At 35.3% G+C, this 24,799-nt stretch overlaps 1 protein-coding gene across 9 annotated transcripts in view; it reads left to right on the forward strand.

Moving 5' to 3' along the window:
- PAPOLA (poly(A) polymerase alpha) overlaps positions 1-23,074 on the forward strand; it is a 43,622-nt gene extending 20,548 nt beyond the window's left edge. For 4 of the 9 annotated variants that reach the window (XM_058833296.1, XM_058833293.1, XM_058833264.1 and 1 more), the window contains 12 exons: positions 777-897; positions 1,783-1,867; positions 6,305-6,358; positions 7,123-7,242; positions 8,648-8,757; positions 11,351-11,472; positions 12,495-12,637; positions 13,936-14,036; positions 16,503-16,723; positions 17,094-17,159; positions 18,729-18,803; positions 20,884-23,074. In XM_058833296.1, coding sequence (XP_058689279.1) covers positions 777-897; positions 1,783-1,867; positions 6,305-6,358; positions 7,123-7,242; positions 8,648-8,757; positions 11,351-11,472; positions 12,495-12,637; positions 13,936-14,036; positions 16,503-16,723; positions 17,094-17,159; positions 18,729-18,803; positions 20,884-20,979 — 1,314 coding nt within the window. In that variant the 3' untranslated portion in view covers positions 20,980-23,074. The remainder of the gene's footprint in view (positions 1-776; positions 898-1,782; positions 1,868-6,304; positions 6,359-7,122; positions 7,243-8,647; positions 8,758-11,350; positions 11,473-12,494; positions 12,638-13,935; positions 14,037-16,502; positions 16,724-17,093; positions 17,160-18,728; positions 18,804-20,883) is intronic. The other 5 variants (XM_058833305.1, XM_058833284.1, XM_058833313.1 and 2 more) reach the window with 3 other exon arrangements.
- The last annotated feature ends 1,725 nt before the right edge of the window (positions 23,075-24,799 follow it).

The raw sequence follows: 24,799 nt of genomic DNA on the forward strand, positions 1-24,799 counted from the left end.
ATCAGAGGTTGAGTTGTATTCCCTTTTGTACTTCGAATCTGGTTTTTTTATGATTGACAAAAGTTCACATTTAAATATGTGAAACAGTTGAAAACATGTTCTTGAGTCTGTTATTCCTGAGATAGGAGGTTTGAGGTCAGTGATGGGAACTGTTGAAGTAGTTAACCAAAGTGGGCTAAGATCATGGCAGGGATTTATCTTTTATTTACCTTCTACAAGATTGTTACCCTAATAATATTTTAATGTACTTTGCGTGTGTATGCTGTGTCTTTTCTTTTTTGTTACCCTGTCTGCTGTTAAATAAAAGTACGTTAATGCAAGTGATGCTTCTGTCAGGTTGCATAGAGCCTCTTTTCTTAAAATGGCTCTTAGTTTTCAGTAGTGTTACAGAAATGAACTACCTTTCGCAAGGTCCGAAGACAGTCATTCTGCAGAAGGTGCACATATGTGATGAGATGTCCTTGGTTTCATGTGATCACAAACTAATTTCTATTAAAGAGGGAAGTTGTTCTGTTTGGTTGGCATTTCTGGGTTTAGAAATGCCTGCAACTTGATCTTGATGTGCTGACAGGTTTACAGCCCTCCCACATCACTGTCGCTCAGAAAGATGTCCTTTGTGAAAGCATTATTCTTGTTTTCTAAACTTTCTCTGTACTCTTGGTCTGAAAACTAAGGTCTCTTAGAACTTAAAACTTGGTTGTAGTAAAGGGAGAAATCCAAATTTGTTAACTGATGTGTATGCTTGAAGGAAACTGATTGGCTGTTGTTATATGTAGGTAAACCCCAGTGATAGGTACCATCTTATGCCTATAATTACACCAGCATACCCACAGCAGAACTCTACGTACAATGTGTCCGTTTCCACACGGATGGTCATGGTTGAGGAGTTTAAACAAGGTAAGTATTATCTTATGCTCTCTCTATAGATGTTTTCAGACAGATTTAAAATAGTTTCATTGCTAGTATGGTTTGTAAGGGGGAGGTGGGTCGATGTCAACAAGCTTATTGACACAAGACTGATTTGAGGGACGTAGAACTTGGCCTATTACGCTTAATGTTGCTTAACACTATAAACTTACTAGATCCTTCTGCAGGTCTGTCCTTCACTCTTAGAAACTGAAGGTAGTGAAAGAAAATGTCTTGTGCTGTGAAAATCACAACTAATGGTGTAATTATTTTAGTGGCTTAGTTTGTGTCATGTTACATGAAGAATTAGCAATAGTAGTTCCACTTGATGCCTGTTTCAAGGCTTAATATAATATACTCTCTTGAAGATGAGTCCTCTGGATTTATTGAAGTAATGTACTTGAATAATTATAGCAGATAAGAGGTTATCAAAGCAAGAAGTAGATTCGATGCAGGGAGCAGCTACAAGTAGCTTAGTCAGAGGGGTACCTATTTGTCTCACAGTAACTTTGTCTTGTAAAATGCCTTGCACAGGACGTGATTCAAATACTGTAAGGAAAAGGATCTGTTGTCTTTGAACTGTATAGTTAGTGTGGCATATGCAAAAGCCTAAATGGAGTTATGTTACACCACAGAGCAAAAATATGTGAAATAATCGGTCTGATCAATTAACTTACATTTCTACACAGATTGAGGTTTTTGTAGTAATATTTGTTTAATTAATGACAAGTGAAAGTATGAATTATAAATTGCTGTGAATTCAGAGGGAGGAAATAATTTGTAGTAGTTTTTGCTAAGTTAATAAACTGTCTTTACTCTGGATACTAAACTGTATTTTTAAAAAAAAGTTTAAATTTTTTTGTTTTTATAATTTAGGTCTTGCTATCACAGATGAAATTTTGCTGAGTAAGGCAGAGTGGTCCAAACTTTTTGAAGCTCCAAACTTCTTTCAGAAGTACAAGTATGTATTTTATGGCATGGCAGAATATTTTAAGTATATCAGTTGAACTACCTCATAATGCTCTGTAGCACAGGCTCATAAGTATACGTACATTAGATGTCCAAAACGTGTTTTGTTAGGATTTTTCTATAGCATGGGAGAGAGAATACTGCTGTCCTTTCTCTTGGAAAGTATATAATCTCTTCAGGTACATTTTGTGTCTTAAACCTGTATTTCAGAAACCAGTTAGTCCCTGACCAGGTAACTAGAATGTCACCAGTTAACTCTAGAATTGATATGCTACCAATAACATTGAAGAAGTTTCATCTGGTTTGACTAATAGAAATGTTCTTTAGTCCTGTCAGTAAGCATTCTAAAAATGGGTCTTCCCAAGAAAAAAAAGACATTAAAAGAACTTATTCTGAAGGTGAATAAGTACTTGAAACTGTATGTTTTCTTCTGTCAATATAGTCAACAGTTTACTCCAATAATAAAAGATATCTTTGCAATTGTGTTGACTAACTACCACTTGTACTAGTTATTACTAGTTTTTTTTTCATTAAAGCTTAAGGCTTTTGGATCTTTATTAACTCACTCCTAGCTTTGCTAATTTTGTAACGTCTCTGAGAGAAATACTGAAATTCATACTTCACACTCTTAGGGTTTCTAGTGATATGCTTATGGGGCAGAAGCTTGTTAAATGTATACGGGCTTGCTGAAAGTTGTATTTTTATAATAAATATGAATTATTAAAATATGGACTACATCTTCTTTGCCCTCAGTTGAAATTGGAGACCCATTTTTCTTGAATCAAATATATTTTACACTTGTTTGTGTTGGGTGGTTGGTTGGTTTTGTACTAATCTAAACAATATTGAAATATACAGTTCCCCCATTAAAAGAGACTGATGACCTTCATAATGTGTCTGTGTTTTGTTTCTATACCTTTTGCATGATAAAAGCTTTAAAACATTTGGATGGCTTTTATGTTGTTCCTTGGAGCTTAAGATAGAAAACATTTAAAAAAACACTGTTAAGTTATCTTATTTTTTGAAGTAAAAAATGGGCTGCAGACAAATCAGTTTCTGCTCAAGAAGTTGCTAACAAGTTCCCTAGTACATCTTTGTTTCTTTCAAAAGTAGAAAAAATTAGGAAGCATTTATTGTCATTTGAAATAATCACCATTTTAATGCAGGTTTTTTTGTGTACCAACTTAAGCCATTTTTTCAGGTGTAGCAATAAAAGCTTTTGCTCAATATTATATATCCAGGGTTTCTGTTTTGCACAAGATGTCTTTGCTCTAATTAGATTTTTTTAAATGGAATAGTATTATGGAACCTGCTTTAATTTAAATTACCCAGGATTTTCTCTGTTTTCCCTTAGTAGGTTAATTGTACAAGTTTGGTTAGTAGCCTTTACAAAGTAAATAATTACATGTAGTCATCTGTATGCAGTAAATCTGGCTGTCTTGGTCAGATCTCCATCTAAAAGATAAATATTTTGAAATTTTTTCCCCTCTTCACACTCTTCTCTTTAAATTGTAGATGCCTCGGCATGTTCTACTAAAATTCATAGCAGTGTGTAATGCTCTGCCAGATAAGAGAACATTGATCCTTGCTCTGAGACAAGCATTTGTTTTACTCTCTGAAAGCATAGCTTCAGTTCTCTATCACTCTCAGTAGCAATTAGATGCTGAATATCTATTGTTCATAAGCACTTTTGACTTGCTGTGTTTAAAATAAACCTCAGTGATGTGTGACTTTGGAAATCTAGAGGCTACTGCATACCTGCATAGTAGGAGAAGATTAGAAATTAGGAAAATTAGGACATCTGCTTTTAGTTATTTTTTTCATACTTTTTAAATGTCAGCAATTACTTGGAGTTAGGGAGTAGCAACATGTATTAGCTGCCCTTTGTATGGATTTCAATTTTTAGGAGGGGAAAGCAGCAACAAAGAGCATGTAGATAGGATATTTTACAGGGAAGTGACAAGAATTTCAAATGGATAAGAGTTTGAAGTGTTGTATGAGAAATGAAATTGTTATAGCTTAAGACCAAGAGAGCAGTGTTTCGAGAGAAATAGCACTCATTTAATGGCCTTTAGCATATTCTTTCTGTGTCGTTAAAAGAGATAATTCTGCTAAATAAGTAGAATATAAATACAACTTTTGAAAAGCTGGTTTAAGTTCTTGGCTTTATAGGACTTTAAAGTACTGAATAAAAGTATAATTCCCAGGCAGGTAATAAAGAAAAATTGAAATTAACATGTGCAGGTGTTCTCAGTTGGTGTTTTTTGGTTTCTTTGGCTTTTTTTATTTTTGGTTTTTTTTTTCTTCCCAAAAAGTAATATGACTCTAAATTAACTATTTATTTTTTTTCTTAGTATTTGTATTAATGATGTATTACAATTCCATACTATCTACATCAGATAACTTTTATGAAAAGAATGCTTAAAAGAAGACAGTGAGAAAACATCCAAGCCCCCAAACAAACAAAACTCCAAACTGATATACTTCAGAATAATACCCAGGATCTGGAAGTCATCATTGAGAGGCAGAAGCTTAAGCTAAGACCGTTTTTTGTGTGTAATGAGGTGATAGATACTTCTGAATTACACATGTGCTTTTGATAAAATTATGAATGAGGCACTGACAAAAAGTCTTGTCTTAGCAAAATATAGCAGTGAGGTCTTGGACTCTTAAAACTAAGTGTACCTTAAGTTTTAACATGAATTATTTAATTTTATTGAAAATGGTAGTAGGAAATTTCTAGAGAATAATTCCCTCTCAGCACTAACAACTGGTAGGTTAGTGAGGAGAAATTGAATCCTGTTCTTTTTTCATTTTTAGCGAACACTACCTGAGCTAAAATAGTTAATTATCACTTATTTTTTTCATAAATAAGGTTTAGGGTTTTTTTCTAGGTGCTTACCAGCTAGTTGAGGCTCTTAGACATAGCCAAGTTACTTTTTTTTTTAATAGTTCTTCAGAAGTTTGTTTAATAGGGATGCTTTTAATAAGTAACTGAAAAATCAGTTTCTTCAAAAATCTGCAGGTTTGAAATTTCTTTTTAAATTCAGACATGGCTAAAAATATCAAAAAGCTTAAACATTGTTGTGCCTACTGAATGAAACATTCTGCAAGTGTGTGATGTGTGTGATGTAGGAATCTTACTGAAAGTGTAGTTTTCCATAGAATAAATTAGTATTAGTAATTAGTAACTTCTCATACAGAATTAGAGGGCCCTTATTATCTTTTTCCATAACATTTTCTTGTGAGCAGTTAATATTTCCAAAATGCGAAATGAATAGGTGATTTTATCTCTATATTGTTCAGAACAGGGAAGAAATTTCTGCAGTTTTCTCCCTTGCAGTTCTCTTGTTTCATTGACAATCTCTGACTGAAATCAGAGGATTGTAGCATGTAGCAGTGTTTTGGCTCTTGCTACCGAAAGTAGAGCAATGTGTAGCTGCTAATTTGATCTGTTGATTTGGATTTGTTGTTGTCATTTGAAGGCCTTTAGCACCAGAGGGCTCTGTACCGTAGTTTTTCAGTGTCATTGACCTTGCTTTCCTCTCCATGAGCTATATGCTAGTGACTAGTCTCTTGTATTACTACTGTTCCTTAAATCCTGCTGTGAAGGTACCTAAACTTGTCATATCTGCATTAGAGTAGTGTGGCATTGGATGACTTAGCATGTTAAAGACTTCCCAGCTAAGCTTCTGAAAAACCTGCCTGTAAGCATGTGAGATTGCCTCAGTACCCTCATTAGGAACTCAAAAGTAATCATGTCCCATTCTGCTGTCCTTGGGCTTCTTTGTTTAAAATGCCATTCTTGTTTTGTATCCTGGTTCTTTGAAATCTACTTGCAGTGGGTATACACTGAATAGCCTGGAAAATAATTGAGAGTTTAAGGATTAGCATTAGAGGAAGCATTCCTTATGAAATATTTCAGATAAGTGTCTTCAGAGAATTCCAAAATGCAGATACAAATTTTTTAAACCACATTTCATAGTGTTGTTTCAGATTTTGAACAAATACTTACGTGCTAACCACTCTTCTCACTATTGAGAAGTAGTGTTGCAACTAAGACAGCTGACATGTAAAGGTAGTTGTGAACAACTTTTCTGTTGATTTCTAGTTAGTTAAATCCCATGTCTCATCAGGTATTGAAATATTTCAGCCAGTACTACATTCCTAACCTCTTATTAAGGTTACTGCTATTACAGTGGAATTGCAAATGGCCCTCAACTCCAAAATGTTTTGAAGTGTCTTAGTCATACGCTTGGGACATAGCCCCTTCTTCTACTTAACAAAGCTTAATTTAATGTAAGGTATATACTTAAGATAATAATCTGTATTTTTTAATATAGAATTTAATGCAAAGTTTTAATATTAAGGTTTGAATGTCTAGTTTTAGAAATACATATAGAATAGCATATTGTCTTTATCTCCAAAGGCATTATATTGTACTTCTAGCAAGCGCACCGACAGAAAAACAGCGGCTAGAATGGTGAGTAATCCTTGAGATTTAAAAAAACAAAACAGCCCCCCCACCAAAAAGCAAAACCAGCAGCTCCCTTCCCCCCCACCATCAACCTTGGACACAAGAAAGTATCCTAGTGTATCAGGTGTCTTCTTAATGAATGAAAGTGGACCTTCAGTGTTTCAAAATTAAATGAATAAAGGTTGTCAAGTTCTGAAAAATGGAAAAAAATGAAAAAATGTTGAGTGAAGGCTGTTGCTTGAATTTTTCCTTAACATCATTCTCAGGTTTACTTTATGAATGCCTTGTGCACTCTTTAAAATAAGCAGTGTGAGGAGGTTTGTTTTCAGTCACTTGAAATGCTGTTTCTCAAAACAAAAATTCCCCTTTCCCATATTTCTGCTCTCTTTTATTTGTGAAATTTTAAGATTGGCAGGTATTGGGAATTTCTTGACTTCTAAAATTCATCATCTGAAGCCAAAGGAATATTGGATGAATATGTGGTGGTTCTTTGACTGCCTTTTACTTAATGTGTAATGTCTTGGATTTAATTCCATTTGTAAAATCAGGCCGCAGAGAGAGCTGCAGGGCATTCTTAAGCTTCCCTTGTCAGCTTTTGTAACACCTTAACTGAAATTATTGATCTGAATTAATCTGATGTGCACTAATTCATTAGTAGTCTCAAGTATTAATGTTAGGAGAATATTGAGGATTTTATCCTGATACATGATGTTAGATACTTCTGTTATTTCCTGTTAATGAGATCTTGCTAATAAATGACATTTATACAGGGTAGGCTTGGTGGAATCAAAAATCCGTATTCTAGTTGGAAACCTGGAGAAGAATGAATTCATTACACTGGCTCATGTGAATCCACAGTCATTCCCAGCACCCAAGGAGAATCCTGACAAGTAAGCAAACACATTTTCTTCATTTAGTAGGGAGAAGCTAACTTAACTAAAATAAGATTTCATTAATAAATAAGCGGACATTTTTATAGAATCTTAAAAGGATTAATTTTTAATGACAGCACCTAAAGGCAAACAAACAATACTCAGCTCGTCTTAAGTGCTATTTGTGAAATAGACACTTTTTAATTCTGTATTCGCATGCCTCTAAATCAGAAAATAAGGGGAAATGTATTTTTGTTAATAACTCTATTAATTGCATGATTTCCTGCCAACCTGTATAAGTTACCGCTACTTAGTTGATGCTGTTTTAATTGTGAGGAAGCACTGAGAATCTGGGAGAACATCAGGAACTGTAGAATGGAGCTCTTGAGTAACTAAGTTCATTTGATGTTATAAAATTTAGCGGTTGGGATGAATATCATTAAAATCATGACGGTGGTTAGAATTTGTCAGGTTGTGGAAACAGCGGAGAGACTATCAAGTGCTTCAGATTATTGAGGATTTTAGATGTTTTTTGTCTCTTTCCTCCCCCACTTAAAACAGTGATTCCAGGTGTGTGGGGGCTGAAAACTCTTTTAAGACTTTATTTAAAGATAGCATTGTAATTAATTTGTAAGGAGTCATATTTTTGTGTAAAATGTGAGAATAGGGGAGAAATGTGTTACTACTGGGATATGTGAAAAGCCTTGTTAGCCTTGAACAGGGTCTTTTCCGCACATTAACTGCTTCAAGTACAGTATGGGGCTACTTTTTTTAGAGGTTATATAGTTGTTACACCTGTGTTCTGAGTAAAATTGGACAAAAGCGGGCAGTACCTCCTCATCACTGTTTTAGTGGGTGGATATAAGTTACATCTGCCTGCATAATCAGAGGCTCCAATTAGCTCTTATTTCAGAGGACTTGATGCAGCCAGCACTTCAGCAAACGTTGTCTTCCCAATATATACAAAGGACATTCTTTCACCTGTGAAGGGGAGCTGTCAAAGGGAGGGTTTTAACTGAAACCTGCAGTTTGTGGTCAGTTACAGCTAAGAAATTTGAGCGTTGAAGACACATTTAGGTTGCAAAATGGAAGTTGCTTAATTGGGTAATAGATTCTAATTACTTTCAGTGCCTTTATAGTTGCTATGGCTAATTGAGAACCGGTTACTCTCATCCAGTTGAATGGAGTAATCTACTGATGATCTTAGTTCATTCGCTGGAGGTAGATGTGTAGTGTTTAATGACTTTTCTATTGTGAATGAAAAAGGAATATTTTTAGTCATCTTTGGGTTTTGCCTTTCTGTGCCCAGTTTCCTACTGCTACTGGAGCTAAAATGTACAACAGTTGTCTATTGCAGCAAATAATTTATTAAGCTATTTAATTCTGTCAGTATTACATGACTTTTTTATATAAAATTTTCCAGGGAAGAATACCGTACAATGTGGGTGATTGGGTTGGTGTTTAAGAAAACTGAAAACTCTGAAAATTTAAGTGTCGATCTTACCTACGACATTCAGTCTTTTACAGACACAGGTGAGTTTTGCTTTCTAGGTGTTCTGGTATTAATAAACTTGTTGAAGTTACTGACTTTGCTCAAAATGTAGTCTTTATTCATAATGCTCATAATAATAGTAGAATTCTATCTACACAGAGGCTTTCAGCTAAGGAGTTACGGATTTTATTCAATGAAACACATTTTCAATGAGTTTTAATGCTCCTAAACACTTCAGACTAATCACTTTCAGTTTGTTCTCATTAAAAGTGATAAAAATTTTACACACATCTTGCAGATCTCACTAAAAGTGTGGTGCATTATTTTGTAATCTTTATTGAACAGATGAATTAGTTATCATATACAAGCGAGCAAGCTTAACCTCAAAAATTTTGAGTATAGTTTAAACATTTTTGTTACTTGGTGAAACTGAATTTTTCAGTGGATTAACAAAATGTCTTTTATTCCATGGTATTTCATACTAGATAATTGATTCAGTAACCTTTACTTTAATGTCCAACACTCAGTGGAAGAGAGCTTTTTGACTTTCTGATGTTTGCTTTTTGGTTCACAAAAATAGTACACACATAAGAAGTTTTGTAAGCAAAGAATTGGTAACAGCTGGAGAGTGACACCAGAGTGTCAGGAACAGTAGCTTTGACAGATTTATCTAATAATTTTATAGGTTGTTTTTTTTTTTAACAACAACAGTTGAGGCTGAAGTATTCTGTGTTTACATAGTTGAAGGAGTAAGTTCAAGTATTACCTAAAGCAGCCAGTCTCTGAATTTCTAAGACTCAGTCTGAGGAAGCAAGGCAATTGAACACCTTGACCCCCCACTTCTACCTAACACTTATGAACGTAATAAATTAATAGGCATATTTATAAATCATGCCAACATTTTTAAAGTTGTTTATTGTCATGTATAGCTGCAGAGGGGCATCTCTTTCTTGAGAGTTGAAATATTTCTTGTAGTTATTATTGATGAGGGAGAAACTGTAGAAACTATAGGAACATCATTCTACTTTTTGAGAATTTAGAAAAGACAGTGGCTTGGCTGCTGCTTTGAAGGAGAGAAGGAATTCAGAAGTTAGTTTCTCAGGTCTTTCATTGTTTATAAACAGATATTTCAGTAGTATACTTGTCAGAGATTTTTGGTATGAAAAGACTAAAACTTGCACTTAGGATTTTTGATGTGATTTATTTTCACTATATTCCTGAAGTTTGTCTAAATGTATGCACTTACAAGTGGAGTAGCATTTCATCAAGATCCTTAGAAACTGGTGCAGCTTTCAATTTGTGAATCTGCTTCCAGAAGTAACGATCTAGTAAACAATTTCTGTTTGTGTGGGGGGGGCGTTTTGTTAATCTGAAATTAGTGTGGGTCTGTCTTCATTGTTTGTAATCCATCCTAAAGACTTCTTTGCCCTGTCTTTTGGAATAGATCCTAAGATTAAAAAAAGCTTGCTTTTTAGTGGAGGAGGAAGAGAGACATGAAGAGTGGTCTAGGTTTTCCTTGTATGGAAACTTTGATAAGACCTAATGTCAGGAATGTGGAATGCTTTAACCATGTTTGGTTTCATTGAGCATGATTCTACCTTAGCTGTAACCTGTATAATTTTTTTATTGAGAGGCTTTATGAGCTTCTTCAATAACAAGAAATAGTGCAGTACTCGCTTTGATACTCAGTATTCATTAAACTCTGTGTGCCTCTCTCTTAACACTTTTTAAATTACCTGTTCACAGCCTGTTCAGTGCAATTCCTTAATGTTTGTAAGGTAGACAGTGAACAAGGGAGATACCTCTTGAGTTTTCGTATTTAAGAGCTACAGAACCATTTTTTATTCATGCATCTGCCCCAGCTTTTATTCAATGTTGTGGAGACAGTGTGAAAGAACAACCTTTGGATTTTTACCTGGCTTTGCGTCAACCCTGCATCCTGCGTTCTAGCGCAATTCTTGTACAAGCGCTTACCGTGATAACTTACCAGAAGCAAATGTTCTGAGGTGAAGAGAACTAACTCGTTACACTAGACAAAATTAAAAGAAGCAAAACCACCAAAATGACTGTACAAAATTAAAAAAAAACAAAAAACAAAGCAACAAAAAAGCCCAACCAAGCAGCAAAAATAGAAACTGTAATTATTTTTGTATAAAAATGTAGTGGTTTGTGAGTTGCCAGGGTAGTTTTAATACATAAGGTGGCACATGAGCACTTAACTCCTAAATTAAAAGCCATTTGTTGCAGGAGCTGCATAAACAAAACCATCTGTAAGGAAAATAATTTTAAGTAAGTGCTATATGAGGAAATTTTATTTCTGTCTTTAGTCCCCTTGAGATGAAACTAATTTGCTTCAGAGCTCTTACAGTTAAAACTTTTTAAAAATACAGAGAACCGTGTGCTTGCAAGACATTTTTCTCGAAAAACAGGTCACCTGTTTCCAAACTAATGTCTGTGTTTGTACTATCAGTGCTGGTGTGGTAGGCAGTTCCTTTTCTTCCTCCAGAACAAGGAAACATTATTCTTGTTCTTGAGGGTAGTAAGTGCTCTGAAATGCAAATTGTTTCTGCCTGGGCAAGTAAGTGGGCTTTGCAAAATATTTCAATATGTCTTAATGTTATTCTAATTGTGTAGTTTATAGGCAAGCAATAAACAGCAAGATGTTTGAGATGGATATGAAGATTGCTGCAAGGCATGTGAAACGTAAGCAACTTCACCAACTGCTACCTAATCACGTGCTTCAGAAAAAGAAAAAGGTAAACTTCACTAATATTTGAGAGCAATGAAAATGCCATTGCTCTCAAAATTTTTGATTTTTTCGTTTACTAATTTAGGTTTACTTAGATTTTTAGGTTTACTAATTGAAGAATTAAAATCACATTTTAACATCTTAATTTTACCTGCAAATGATCACATTTGAGTGTAGCAGTATTATTAGGTGCACTAAATATAATACTACATTTCTCAGAATATCAACAATGTGAATAATGCCTCGTCTGGCTGGATAATTTAACTGTGGCCATATATGAGAATGGTAGCATTAGTTTTTAATTAAGATACTGCACTGGATTATTGTTTAATTTCAGTGGAGTCAGGAAGAAGGGCTGGAATTTTGGATTGAACAATTCAGTCTGATTCAAAATCCCTGCTGATTTGTATTAGCTTAATCTGAGAGCAATACAGGTTTGTTGGATTTTTTAATAGCTAAACCACTGCTATGTATTCTCTTTTAAGTATAGCTGTATAACATGATTTATTTCTATAGTTGTTTTATATTGGATGCTATTTTAAGGTCTAGGAAGACTTTATTGACACCAAGTGTAGATCTGTTTAAGAGAACAATGTAAATATTAAGTAATACATCTCTTTTAGTAGTACCATGTCAGAAAAGGGTTTTTCTTCTCCACAGGCTAAGTTCAAATCCTCTTTAAATTCTTTTTATGTACATCAGTTTGTTTTGATGTATATAATTTACTTTAAAGTTAATAAAAGTATTTCTAAGTCCACAAAACTGAAGAAATTTGAAATAAAGCTGAAAATATAATCATCAAATACAATAGCAGTTTGTTTTTGAACATGATTGGTTCAGACAAATCTGTACCAGAGCTGCAAACATGAAAATGTAAATGCGTGTAGTGAGAGGATAGTGGATTATTTACATGTAAAACGATTTGAAAATTGTCCATTTAAGTTTGCATTTCGAAATAACTTGCATTTTTGTTGATTTTTAAACCTTTGATTAGACTAACAAAATTTTCCTTTGCCTTGTGACTTGCAGCACTCAACAGAAGGGATCAGGTTGACAGCTTTGAATGACAGCAGCCTAGACTTGTCTATGGACAGTGATAACAGCACGTCTGTGCCTTCACCTACCAGTGCTATGAAGACAAGTCCGTTGAACAGTTCCGGAAGTTCTCAGGGGTAATGAAGTCTTTCAGTCTTGTTGCTGCTCTCTCTTCCTGAATTACTTGGGTTAAACACATGACAGAATCTGCACACGTGCAATACTACCTCTACCAAGTTGTGAATGTTCCAAGTTGGATGGAGATTGTAAACACTTATTTCATTTTGAGCACTAGAGTAAAATTTGAGGGATAAAGGGAGCATGGCATTAGACTTGAAATGAGGAATTATAAAGTTGGGTAAAAATGCGTAGAAGAACATGATGATAGGAAAGCTTGGGCCCTGCAGTAGGAGGCTGAGAAGTAGTGAGCAGTAGTTGTGAGGATGAAGAAGTATTTTGTGGGTTTTGGATTCAAGTGTGAGACAGTAGAGAGGTTTAGATTTTTTGTCTGGGAAATGAGTAGTTTACTGCTGTTACTGATGGTACCTATGCAAGTTATGTTTAAGAACATAATTTCCCACTGTAGCTTCAAAGTGTACATATTAACGTTTTCTTAATACTAGCTTTCTGTATTAATTCTTTCCTACCTTTTCTCCAGTTTGCCCCAATAAATGAGGGTACTCTCCTCTTTCAAGAGTCTCATGTTTGATACACGTAGAAGTTATCATCAATCTCCTACAGTTCAGCACTATTACACATATATTATAGGATGTTGTGTAGGATGAAATACTTAGTCCTTTTGACAGGTGTTCTTTTAGTTAGTCTTCCTTGGTAAATGGTTAACAGTAGTTGATACCACTATCTATGCTATTGAAATAAGTCTGTGTTACCTAGGATGTCACAGGTAAAGTGGAAATTGCCCTTGGCTGATTTTAGGCGCACACTGCTTCCAAATTTCTTGAAGATGGAAAAAGGATTGTTTTTGCGGTTGGTCGCTTGAAGCCCCAGGCCTTTGTTTGGGATGATTTTAGACTCAAATCATCATTGTAACAGTGTGTCGGTTAAAAATAAACATTTTGTTCTAGTCCTTCCACACTGGTTTTGTTTCATCCTTCAGTAAATAGTTGCTGTCTTCCCCTGCACATTATTTGGGCGGACACTGCATTAATTTTTGCCAGTCTTTTAAATACATCATTTTTCTGGTCTCAAAAACTGTCATTGGGTGATTTAAATGAAATATTTTAAATAGCTTCCATTGCTTGAGTTTGATAGTAGATTGACAATCTCATGTTTACCTTTTTACTGGCATAAGCTCTACTCTGTAATGTAGGTAAAATACCAGCTATGGTCACATATATGATGTGATGAAAGGCAGATCATGTAACACCATAGCTTTACTAATGTCTTTAGCATTTCATAATTTTTCTCTTTTTAGCAGAAGCAGTCCTGCGCCAGCTGTAACAGCAGCATCTGTGACCAACACACAGGCTTCTGAAGTCACTGTGCCACAAATAAATTCCAGTGAAAGCTCAGGGGGTAAGGAAAAAGGCATAGCATATTGTTTCTATTGAATTTTTGGTAATGTTTATAAGGCAGTTTTTCTTCCAGCTTGAGTCTTCTAGTCTTTACTTAACACATGCTGTAATGTGTTCTCCATCTTACAGTTCAATAATATCTTAAGGATTCAGAATATCACAGAGGAATATTTGCTGTGATGTTTACTTCTTTTATTCTTATATTTATTTCTTTATATTTGCCATTCGCAATAACAGTAGTGTTGCAATGACCTAATGTAGGTCTGCAGTTTGGTTAGCTAAATGAGGAAAAAATTATCTAAAGCTGGAAGAACAATTTTCGTGTTTACTTTTAATTGATTTTGTAGTTAAAATGAAGGTGGTTCTGTACTGTCTATATGTAGTCTGTGCTCCCATGTTTCTGCTCCTTGCGCTTCATGAAATTGATTCTAGGAATGCAAAAGACTCAGATGTAAGCAGAAACTCATGTTCCTTACTGATGTCTGTTCAGATATGTCCCGCTGTATGTGCTGACTTTATCCTCTATTTTCTGCAAGAAAAACTACACTTTACTTAAAAATAATTTAAAAAATTGACTCTTTAGTCAAAGAATAAAAGCATCTGATGAAAATACTCTATTAGAATCAGCTACTCTTCTTTTTTAATGGAGCTTTAGCGGTGTACAAGGAGCAAGTCAGAAATAGATGGAAAAGGGGAGCGACTGGTTAGCCTTTCAAAATGAAATCTCTCATTTCACTCTTGATGTGTGGCATGGTTTAGTCTTACTTCTCTCTGATTTTTATCGTGTCACAGGTGCATCAATGTGAGTAAGTTTGTCCATGAGCACTAAATGGAGCTTAAATGGCGTGACTGGTTTTTGGATTTGGAAGCATATCAGAAGTTGTTCATTCTTATATTTTGGTTAATCAAAATGTTAATCACCTGATAGTTGTTAATGAAAAATTTCCTCAATGTATTTTTTCTCATCCTGGAGCATCTCCCTATGTGCGCTTATTGGTTTGAGGTAGGCAATTGATGAGATAGAGCTTTGTCATATGGAGCATTTTTCAAAAGGATGTATATAATATCAATTCTTTATTTGATGCTCTGTGATGACTTCATGTTTGTCACTGGGTAATCTAAGCCTGAGAAGGGATAAACTTCATTTTTGAGTGAAAAAGGGAGTATCATGCTGCTCTTGGATTTGATTTAATGCAGTCTTGGCAATGCATATATATGGCTGAGTACAGAAGCAGTAGAATTTCTTCAGTTACCACAAATACTACAACTGTTTTATGCAGAGCTCTGTCTGGGCTCATATAGCCTGCCTTGAGCAGGGTTAATTAGGCTAAGCAGAGAGTCATTGCCATGGCTACCCTGTGTCTTTTACAGGAATTCTTTCTCAGGGTTATGTGTTAAGGGCTTGGAATGGACCTAAAAGATCATCTAACCCAACCCCTCCTGTCATGGGCAGGGACACTTCCCACTAGACCAGTTTGTTCGTGGCCTTAACTGACCTTGCTTTGAATACTGCCAGGGTCAGGGCATCCAAAAACTCCCTGGACAACCTGTTCCAGTGTCTCACTGCCTCGCACTAAAGAATTTCTTCCTAACACCTCTTTCAGTTTGTCTCCATTGTTCTTTGTCCTATGACTTCAGTTCCTGACAAAGAACCCCTCTTTGGCTTCCCTGTAGGCCCCCTTCCAGTACTGGAAGGTTGCTGTGAGCTCTCTGTGCAACCTTCTCTTCTCCAGGCTGACCAGCCCCAGCTTGCTCAGCCCGTCTTTGTAGGGGAGGTGCTCCAGTCCTCTTGTCAACTTCATGGCCTCCTCTGGACTTGCTGCAACAGTTCCACGTCCTTTTTATATTGGGGACACCAGAACTGTACACAGCACTCCAGGCGGGGTCTCACATGAGCAGGATAGAGGGGAAAAATCTTCCACCTGCTGCCCACACTCCTTGGGCTGCAACCCAGGACACGTTTGGTTTTCTGGGCTGTGAGCACATTTGCCTGCTCATGTTGAGTTTTTCATCAACCACTGGCCCCAAGTCTTTCTCCTCAGGGCTGCTCTCAGTCACTTCTCTGCCCCACCTGTGGGTGTGCCTGGGATTGCCACAACCCAGCCACAGGACTTTGCACTCGCTCTATTGAACTTCCAGAGGTTTGCATTCACCCACCTGTCCAGCCTGTCCAGGTCCCTTTGGATGGCATCCTGTCCCTCCAGTGTGTCAGCTGCACCACACAGCCTGGTGCCATCAGTGAACTTGCTGAGGGTGCACTCAAGCTCAGGAATGAGCTTGAAACTAAACTGTGTAGTGTATGCCCACTTGCTGTTCCATACATGATGCTTACACCATTAACTGTATCACTTCCTTGATGCCTGCTTGATGTCAGGGGTTTTGATTAGAGACCAAAAATACCAGTGATTGAACTGAAATGATTGTGTCGACTTCTCTTGTTGAAGATCTTTAAATTATTTGTCCGTAGGTACTTCAAATGAAAGCATTCCTCAAACTGCCACACAACCAGCCATTTCTCCACCACCAAAGCCTACCATCTCTAGAATTGTTCCCTCAGCGTATCTATTAAATCCATCACCAAGAAGTTCAGGAAATGTTGCAACAAAAATGCCTAGCCCTGTCGCAGCAGTGAAAAGGACATCTTCTCCCCATAAAGAAGAGTCTCCTAAGAAAATTAAAATTGAAGAGGTATTTGAGATTTTGAGATCGTACCATAGCAGTGTTCAAAACATTGACTATTCATTTCGCACAGAGTGCTGATTCTCATATTCCAAGTTTCAGATATTTCCTATTCTGATTGCATTGCTGCTTGATGTTTTCAGCTTGCCAAGGTGTTAGTATTTTTATTTTGTTGATAGTCATCACATGACACATATTGCATTAGCACAAATGCTTAGAATCTAAATTCTTATCTTAAAAGTAATTATTTTGGTAAGCCTATAATATGCTAAGTCTTAGAACTAATTCTGTCCTTTTAAACACTTTGGCCTTATTTTCTTGTTGATTTTTTAAAAATACAATTTTATGAATTGTGATAGCTATTGTATTTGCTTTTCAGCAGGATGAAATAAGTGAAGATACTAGCTGTATAGATTTGAATGAAAATGAAAAAATGGAAACTAAGGTATCTATTCCTACACTATATCATTTTGTGTATATTGATTGGGAAAATTACTGTGTTTCTCTCTAGGAATCACTAAGAGTGTGTCTAGATATAGACTCTCCAGGAAAGATATCAAAATGAAATCTTAATTTTTTTGATGTTTATGTGTGTATTGATGGAGTCCTTTGCTGCTGCCATGCTAAGTTGAGCCCGAATCCCTAGCCACATAGGATTGTCATTCCTTTGCTAGTCATTCACATGGTATTATGCATGGTGAAAAAATTAGTCATGATATTTTTATTTCAGTTTGTTACTTTAGATCAAGGATATGTCAATATGCCATGTTTTTCCTGCATTCCAAACCTGATGTATGTTAATTAGTGAAAGAACAGTTGTCCTATGTGTTCTATTTGGAGTTTGCACATTGGGTTGAGAATCCTAAATCCAGCCACCTTGTTCACTTTTTAGATAAAGAAATTTTAAGTGATAGTAAGTAAATCTTCTCTGGCAGTGAAATTATTGTGTGAGGTTACAGCACACTGTTTGGGGACTGTGGAGATTCAATGTGCCCCTCCAGTATCTTGTAATTAGGAGACAATTTTTCTGCTTTCTTTCAAGCTTTACGATAGCAGCTCTCCAGTTGGGATTTTGCAGGTTTAATGGGGCACATTCTGTTGTCTCTGGAATACTCTTGAAATTATGCTTATGCTGAAAGTAAGTTCTTTGGTTTATAGCTCCAACACCCTTAAGCAAGGAGTTGTATCTTGTTAGGCAGTCACCTTGCAATGTCTCTGAACTTAAAATAGGTGAGGGCAGAAATACATGTAAGCACTTAATCCTCACTTCAAAAATAGATCCACTGGATACAGATTGTTATAAAAGACATAGGTAATCCTGTTAGTTTTTATTGTCAGTCTCCTCTAAGTCTCTGTCTTTAATATTTATTGAAAGAAATGCTGGAATTAAATTTCTTAACGTAAACATAGGTTTTCATCCATTGAAATGCATTGTGTTTTTTAGGGTATGTTTACTAAATTGTACACTTTGAACTAGCAGACTGTTTTTATTAAAATCAGAATGTGCCATTGTCCTGCTTTAGGCTTGTAGTCCCACTGTTGTACCTGAAAATCAATCTCTGACACTCACCTATTCATTTAGAAAGCTGATTCAACCCATTAAAGCAGCAGGAAAACTTTCCTGGCAGATTGGCAAAAGCTGTTGAATTTTTAAACAAATTCTGTAGCTTTTCAAATTATTTTCCTTGAGAATACACTTTTTGTCTTCAGTGAGTTGTATGACATGTAATATTTTGCTATAGGACTCTATATAAAAGGTGTTAATTGGTTAAACAAGTGACAACTGATGAGTGATATAGCTTGTGTTGATGTAAAATCCCTAATAAGTGAAACGTTCTCCAGTGTGATGATTCCTGCATCATAAAAGGAAAGGTGTCAATGCAGCAAGCACTGATGCTTTTTTTTTCTTTTGCTGTATATGCACAATGTAAAACATTTTGGAGTTCTAGGTGTTCTATATAAGTAGCTCATTGGAAGTGGAGTAACTGTGGTGATGCTTTTGGGTTTTTTTCAGGAGCAAATTGAGACAGAAATGAATGTTAATTCTCAAACAGAAACTCTTCAGACAACTTCTCTTCAAGCTCCTCAGGTACTGTTTTTAATAGCAATACTGCCATGCAATATGTTTGTGTGCTAATCTGTGGTGAAAGAGTTGAAACTGAAATGAGTCCAGATGTTAAAAATAAATGTATAATTTTAAATATAAATTCATTGTATGGAAAGCTACTTGTTGTTACTGTCACAATTTTTGTGTTTTAGATGGTCATTGATCTTAATGAATGTGCATTGTAGCTAAACATGTATGGCTTGCCATACAAACTGACTGAAGCTGGATTCGCTCTGCTGAATTGTGCCTTCAAAGTAAGGGGCTCAGTTTATTCCTTTGTGCTTTGCACATCACAGAATAGTCCTTTCTAACAAGGAAACAAATGCTTTAAATAGCTGCTGCTCAAAGATATCCAGGTACAGGTTGAGGATAACTGAAATGTAACTTCAGATGCTAGTATGTGGTATGAGAGACAAGTTGTAACCTTGTCACTCCTTAGCCAGCTGGTATTAGCAGTGTAAAGTCCTTTGGAAAACAGCAAGAATTCTGTACTACTGACTTAAATTTTTGTTTCTAGTATTGTAACAACTTCTAGAAAGCCCATCTGTTTCTTACTACCATTTTTAAACTTCTCTTAATACTCCCCTGATTCAAGTATCGCTATCAAGCACTTTATGCATGCTTGAATCGTTAAAGTATGTGTAGTGAATGTCTTGGTTGAAAATGAAGATTGTTGCAATAATAATAATGGTATTTCTTACTGGACATTTTGAACTGTATGAGCAGTACTGAATAAAGATAGCAAAATTGTTTGGCAAAAACTGTAGATGCTACATGGACTTCCTAAACTGCTTCGGGGAAGTTTTTAGATCATTTAGTAAGTACACCAGTTTTATTTTGTGTATTGGTGTTGGGGATTATATAAAGCTTTGTAGTTTTTTTACAGATTGTGTGGTTGTTACTTTAGCAAAGGTAATCTGGAAACTACAAATGATGGTGAGCCTCCTCTGTCATTTTTCAGTGTTCTTGTTGGCTTTGTTTAAAACACTGCCCATGTTGCAGAAAATAGCAACACATCAAACTGCAGATCAGCACCAAACAGGGGCAGGGTTTAGAGCTATTTTGCCCTGGGTCCTTGCTACTTTGTGCTTTGCTACTGTCAGTCAGTGTTACCTTGATTGATTTATTTTTAATAAAGCAGCAATTAAGAACAGTCATTTTAATGCATTTTTCCCCATGTATCAAATGTACTTTATATAAATTTTGAACGTTTATAATGTAAGAAAACATTTTATGATAAATGATGTGAAGTATTGTATAATAAACTGGGTTATTGGGATGGCAAATAATGTGCCACAGTGGAAGTGAAAATACTTTAAAAAATAAACCACCCCAGCCATAGAGGCATGTAGTGAGAAATTAATGGATCTCACTGAATCTTGAGAGTGTTTCTTTTCTGCATTTTCCTTTTGTTTGTTTTAGCTATAATTTTGCTGAATGCTATTTAAGTCTTTTAAGTGAGAAAGAAGTGTTCAGATTTTTATCAAGGTGGAATTCTTAACACATTCATACAGTACCTTTTTAGAGTTTCTTATACTTTTTTCATGTAAATCTGAACCAATATGAAAAATTGGAAATTTCACGGTAGAGTTTTTCAACAGTCTGGAATGTGAATGTACAAACACAGACACTTGGGATTGGGAACTGTTTTTCATTACTCATGTGTAAGGGCAGAGACTTAACACTGAATTGTTAAGAGGCGTTTTTAAATACTAAACATGTAGCTCAGACAGTAGATGTGACTGATCAAGTACCCTTATTATGTGGATATTTTACTATAATACAGGTTAGTAGGCCCAACTTTATGTGCAGCACTTTCTAATTTCTTGCAGTTATCAAAAAAGGAAATGCACACTAAGATCCTTGTAGACATTTTCCTTAGTAAAGACTGTGTAGGCAAAGGAAATACCTGCTTCTCTCTTTATAATCTGTAATTATCTTCATATATTCCTAAAAGGTCTTCTAAATATCTTTTTTTTTTGAAAGTTAATGCCAATTACTACAATATTTTTGTTTTTATATTTGCAGAGTTAAAATACAACCAAACTTCTTTTCTTTTCAGAAAACACCCAGTACAGACCTTTCAGATATCCCTGCTCTTCCTGCAAATCCTATTCCTGTTATCAAGAATTCAATAAAATTGAGATTGAACCGGTAAAAACCACCTCAGGGGTCCATAAACAGTATCTGCCAACTCAACCTGTTGTCTTCTAATGCTAGAAAAAAAAGGAGAACGGAGGGTGCAAGACTAGAACATAATCGCAAATGGATTTAGGTATATGTTGTGCACTTCCCTTTCTGGACTAAAGTCGCCGCTTGATTGGAAGTCCAGGTTAGTATGTGAAGCCAGGAGTACAATTAATGTGTTAGCAACAGTTACATTAAATATTTCGAAGGATTACTGCCTTTAAAAACATGAACACTATTTGTAGCCATATTTGACATTCTGATTGAATTTGTTTGATGCATTGTTTCAAAATTGAGATAAAACTGGCATAAGAATCCCTTAAATGCACTTTTATGTACTTTTTTATTGGAGTATGACTAATTTTAGCTCTTTAGCTGATGAAATTCATTTTATTGAAGAGTCTCTTCAATAGTAGTAATTTGCAAATTGGATGACATTCTGTGATATACTATACATTGAAAACAAAGTGTATAGTATGTATTTAGTTCAACTGCCATCAAGCAGCAGTAAGTCTTTAAAATGTATTGTCAAATCTTGGGGTCATAAGACGTAAGTTGAGAAAGTAATTGGGAAGTTTTGGTATTGGTGGGACATGATTAAGATGTGGTCTACTTTTATTTATAGGATTGTTTTAAGGTGCATACAAATCAGCAATCAAACAGTAAATAAACTTTCTTTTGAGCTAATTGAACTCCTTATTCCCTTTTTTTATCCCTTTATTTCTTGGGGAAAGCTTTTGCATTTAATGTTGGGGGTTTTCTTTGTTGTTTTTTTTAATTGTTTTTTTTCAGCTTGTATGCACCACAGAGAACAATAGTTATTTATACAGAATAAAAACAAGCCATGTACTCATTTGGGTTCCCCCCTGCCCCTTACCTAGTTGCAATACCTTGTGGCCTCTAGGCACAAATTAAAAAATTGTCCCATGACTAAAGTGTTTAGGTAAATATTGTGTGCCTGTGAAATACACCACCTGTCTTGATGGCCTTTGAATCACTAAATATGATTTTTGTACACTCCATAAAGATCCCGTATGCATTAAAAAGCTTAAAATTTTAAATAAAGGCAAAAAGATTTTTCCCTAAGAATTTTAACCTTTTTATTTTTAGATAGTTCATCACAAGTAGTTTTACATACTGAACAACACCAAATTTTTAAAAATCATATTTCTAGTAAGCACTTGACATCTAGTAAGCTCTCTTACTCCTATTTTTTTGTTCTTGTAGTCCTATCAAAAAAGTAAGAACTTTTTCTTTTGAAAGAACTGAAGCTCTCATGGCAAAGAACAGCAGTATTTGAGGAACATGAGGGATACCAACAGTAATACCAGATGTAGATAACAAACTTCATGTTACTATTACTTAAGTCTGAAATATGTGGGATGTCAAATCATACTTCCCATACTTTGATTAGCATGTTTTATGAACTCCCTTCTCCCATTGTGCTCCATCCTATTACACATGCATCTTTCATGTTACAAGTTAAATTACTTACACTCTTCCCCTTATCCTTCTAAATTAATTCTCCAAAGTCAGAGTGTAGCTTATCTTTTACTTAGGCTGTGCAGTAACTGAAGGGTTTTTTTTTTTTTTTTTTGCCATTTGTCTAATATGTCTAGTATACAATATTTCTCTTTTCCTTGCCCTGTGCAGCCTGCTGTCGTCCACCCCCAAAGAAGGTTATATCTTAACAGTTGAAGTGTACAAGCTGTCTGTGTATTTTGTGTAGCTATGGAGTTTAGATCGAAATTGCCAGGCACAAATTTAGTCTTGTCATTTTGTTTACACATCGGAAAATCTTTTTTCATTTTATTAAACGTTTCATGTAACTGCACCCAAGTTTTGCCAAGCTGGAAACTTGGAACCTTTCTGTATAGTGACTTTTTAATTCTAGTTTTCATAACCTGGAGATCAGACTGTTGCTTTCGCATGATGTACGTAGTGTCTCATGACTGGAGTTTGCTTTGTTTTATAGTATCTGTACTCCTTGTATTTTTCAAGAGCTATTTTGTAAACAGATGATGTATTTCTCCATTGAAAACACAATAAAAAACAGCACAATCCCATGGTTGTCTGCTTTTTCTGAATGTACTAAACTGGTTTTACTTTCTTAATTCTTACTTAGCTCTTAAATTTTCTGCTAAGGCAAAATACGGTATGGCCTAAAGGAAATATAGTAGGTAATGCTTATTTAGAGAGCATTCATTTACGTTTGCTATAGGAAGTGGAAGTGACACTGAGAAGGATGTTGGGTTCTAGCTATTAAAGGGAAAACTTGTGAATTGTGCAGTGTTTTGACCGGGGCAGAGTTGCCAAAAACACACAAAACATTTTAAGGCCTTCCATTCCTAAATTCTTAGAAGTGGACAAAACTAGAAGAATCATGTGCCTAGACAATTTGGAGGTACACTTTTTTCTGCAAAAGTTTGAACTTCATTTTTTAAAAACATTGGCTGCAAGAGTTTTGGTACCTCAGGCTTTTCTTGCAAGTGCCTATTCCTTACGTCAGCAGATGGCACTATTTCTCTTCTTATTAAGTAGTTTAAGCGTGTCCTGAAATAAAAGTTGCAAGTAGCTATGCATCACTTGATTGATCTTTGTATCAGCATGAGCCCAATCCTCCAAATGCTTGATGTGAGTAACTTTACTAAGTAGCCTCCTTTTGGCTAAAATTTCTTTAACTGCTAAAACCACTGATGATTATGGTCTTCATATTATAATTGCCCTGCCTAAAACAATAAACCTTTCTATTGTATATATTTTTCATAGCATGCAATTGATTGTCTTGTTTAAAACAGATTCATCATTTTTATATCCTGCCCACCACATCTCCCTTTCATCACAGCTGATGATGTTACTTTTGGCTTTTATTTGTCTTTTATTTTTTTCTGACCAGTAAAGATCTGCTAGTAGATACACAAATTTCTCTTCAGTGTTTTTCAGGCTACTGCCAATTGCTTGTTTTTCTAAGTTGCCCATCAGCAACCTCCTGAATTAAGTTCACTGACTCATAAGGATCTGCAAACAAGAAGCTGAAAATTACTGTAGTAGCCAAAATAATTAACATTAATAAGCCATGGTGTAACAGATGGCTTTAGACATACTGATTGGAATCAGACATTTGAGTTGATGAGTTCTAGCTAAAGTTGTGCTTCCTTGCTTCCTTGTAGGTAGTATGTGTGCATGCCACTTCTTATTAAATGCAGTTCTTAGTGCATTTCTTAGTTTTGTGGGGCGGTGTCTTTGTTTTGGGTTTTTCTTAAACTGCAAATTTTTTAAACTTGTAGCTACAAGTATATGGTAACTAAGTAGTAATGAATTTCAATTGTTAGTAAATGTATCTTAATGGGGGAATTAATTTTAATCAACACTGAAAGATGAAACAGTTCTTCAGCATCTAGAATAACCAAAAGTAATTCATCATAGCAAGAACATACAATACTGGTTCTGAGCCAGAACCTATACTTAAATGCACGAAAAACTACTGTGATAGTTACTGAGGAAGCAGAGTATGTTTATCCTCATAATAGATATTATTTGGAAGCTGTGTGCATTTATACAAAAGATATTTTGCATGTTGTGGTGGTGCTGGCATCATTTATGTAAGTTGATGAACACACTAGTCAAGTACCTTTGCTATGATTAATCTCTCTGCCATCATTGTGACAGAACAATACTTACCAGATTATGCAGGTCTTGATGGTACAGTCAGAAATGTCTGAATGCATATATATTATATATACACTTATGAATACTTAGTGGGTTCACTTTTTTTACAGAACCAGTATTAA

The sequence above is a fragment of the Poecile atricapillus genome, chromosome 1, assembly GCF_030490865.1.
Source record: "Poecile atricapillus isolate bPoeAtr1 chromosome 1, bPoeAtr1.hap1, whole genome shotgun sequence".
NCBI lineage: Eukaryota > Metazoa > Chordata > Aves > Passeriformes > Paridae > Poecile > Poecile atricapillus.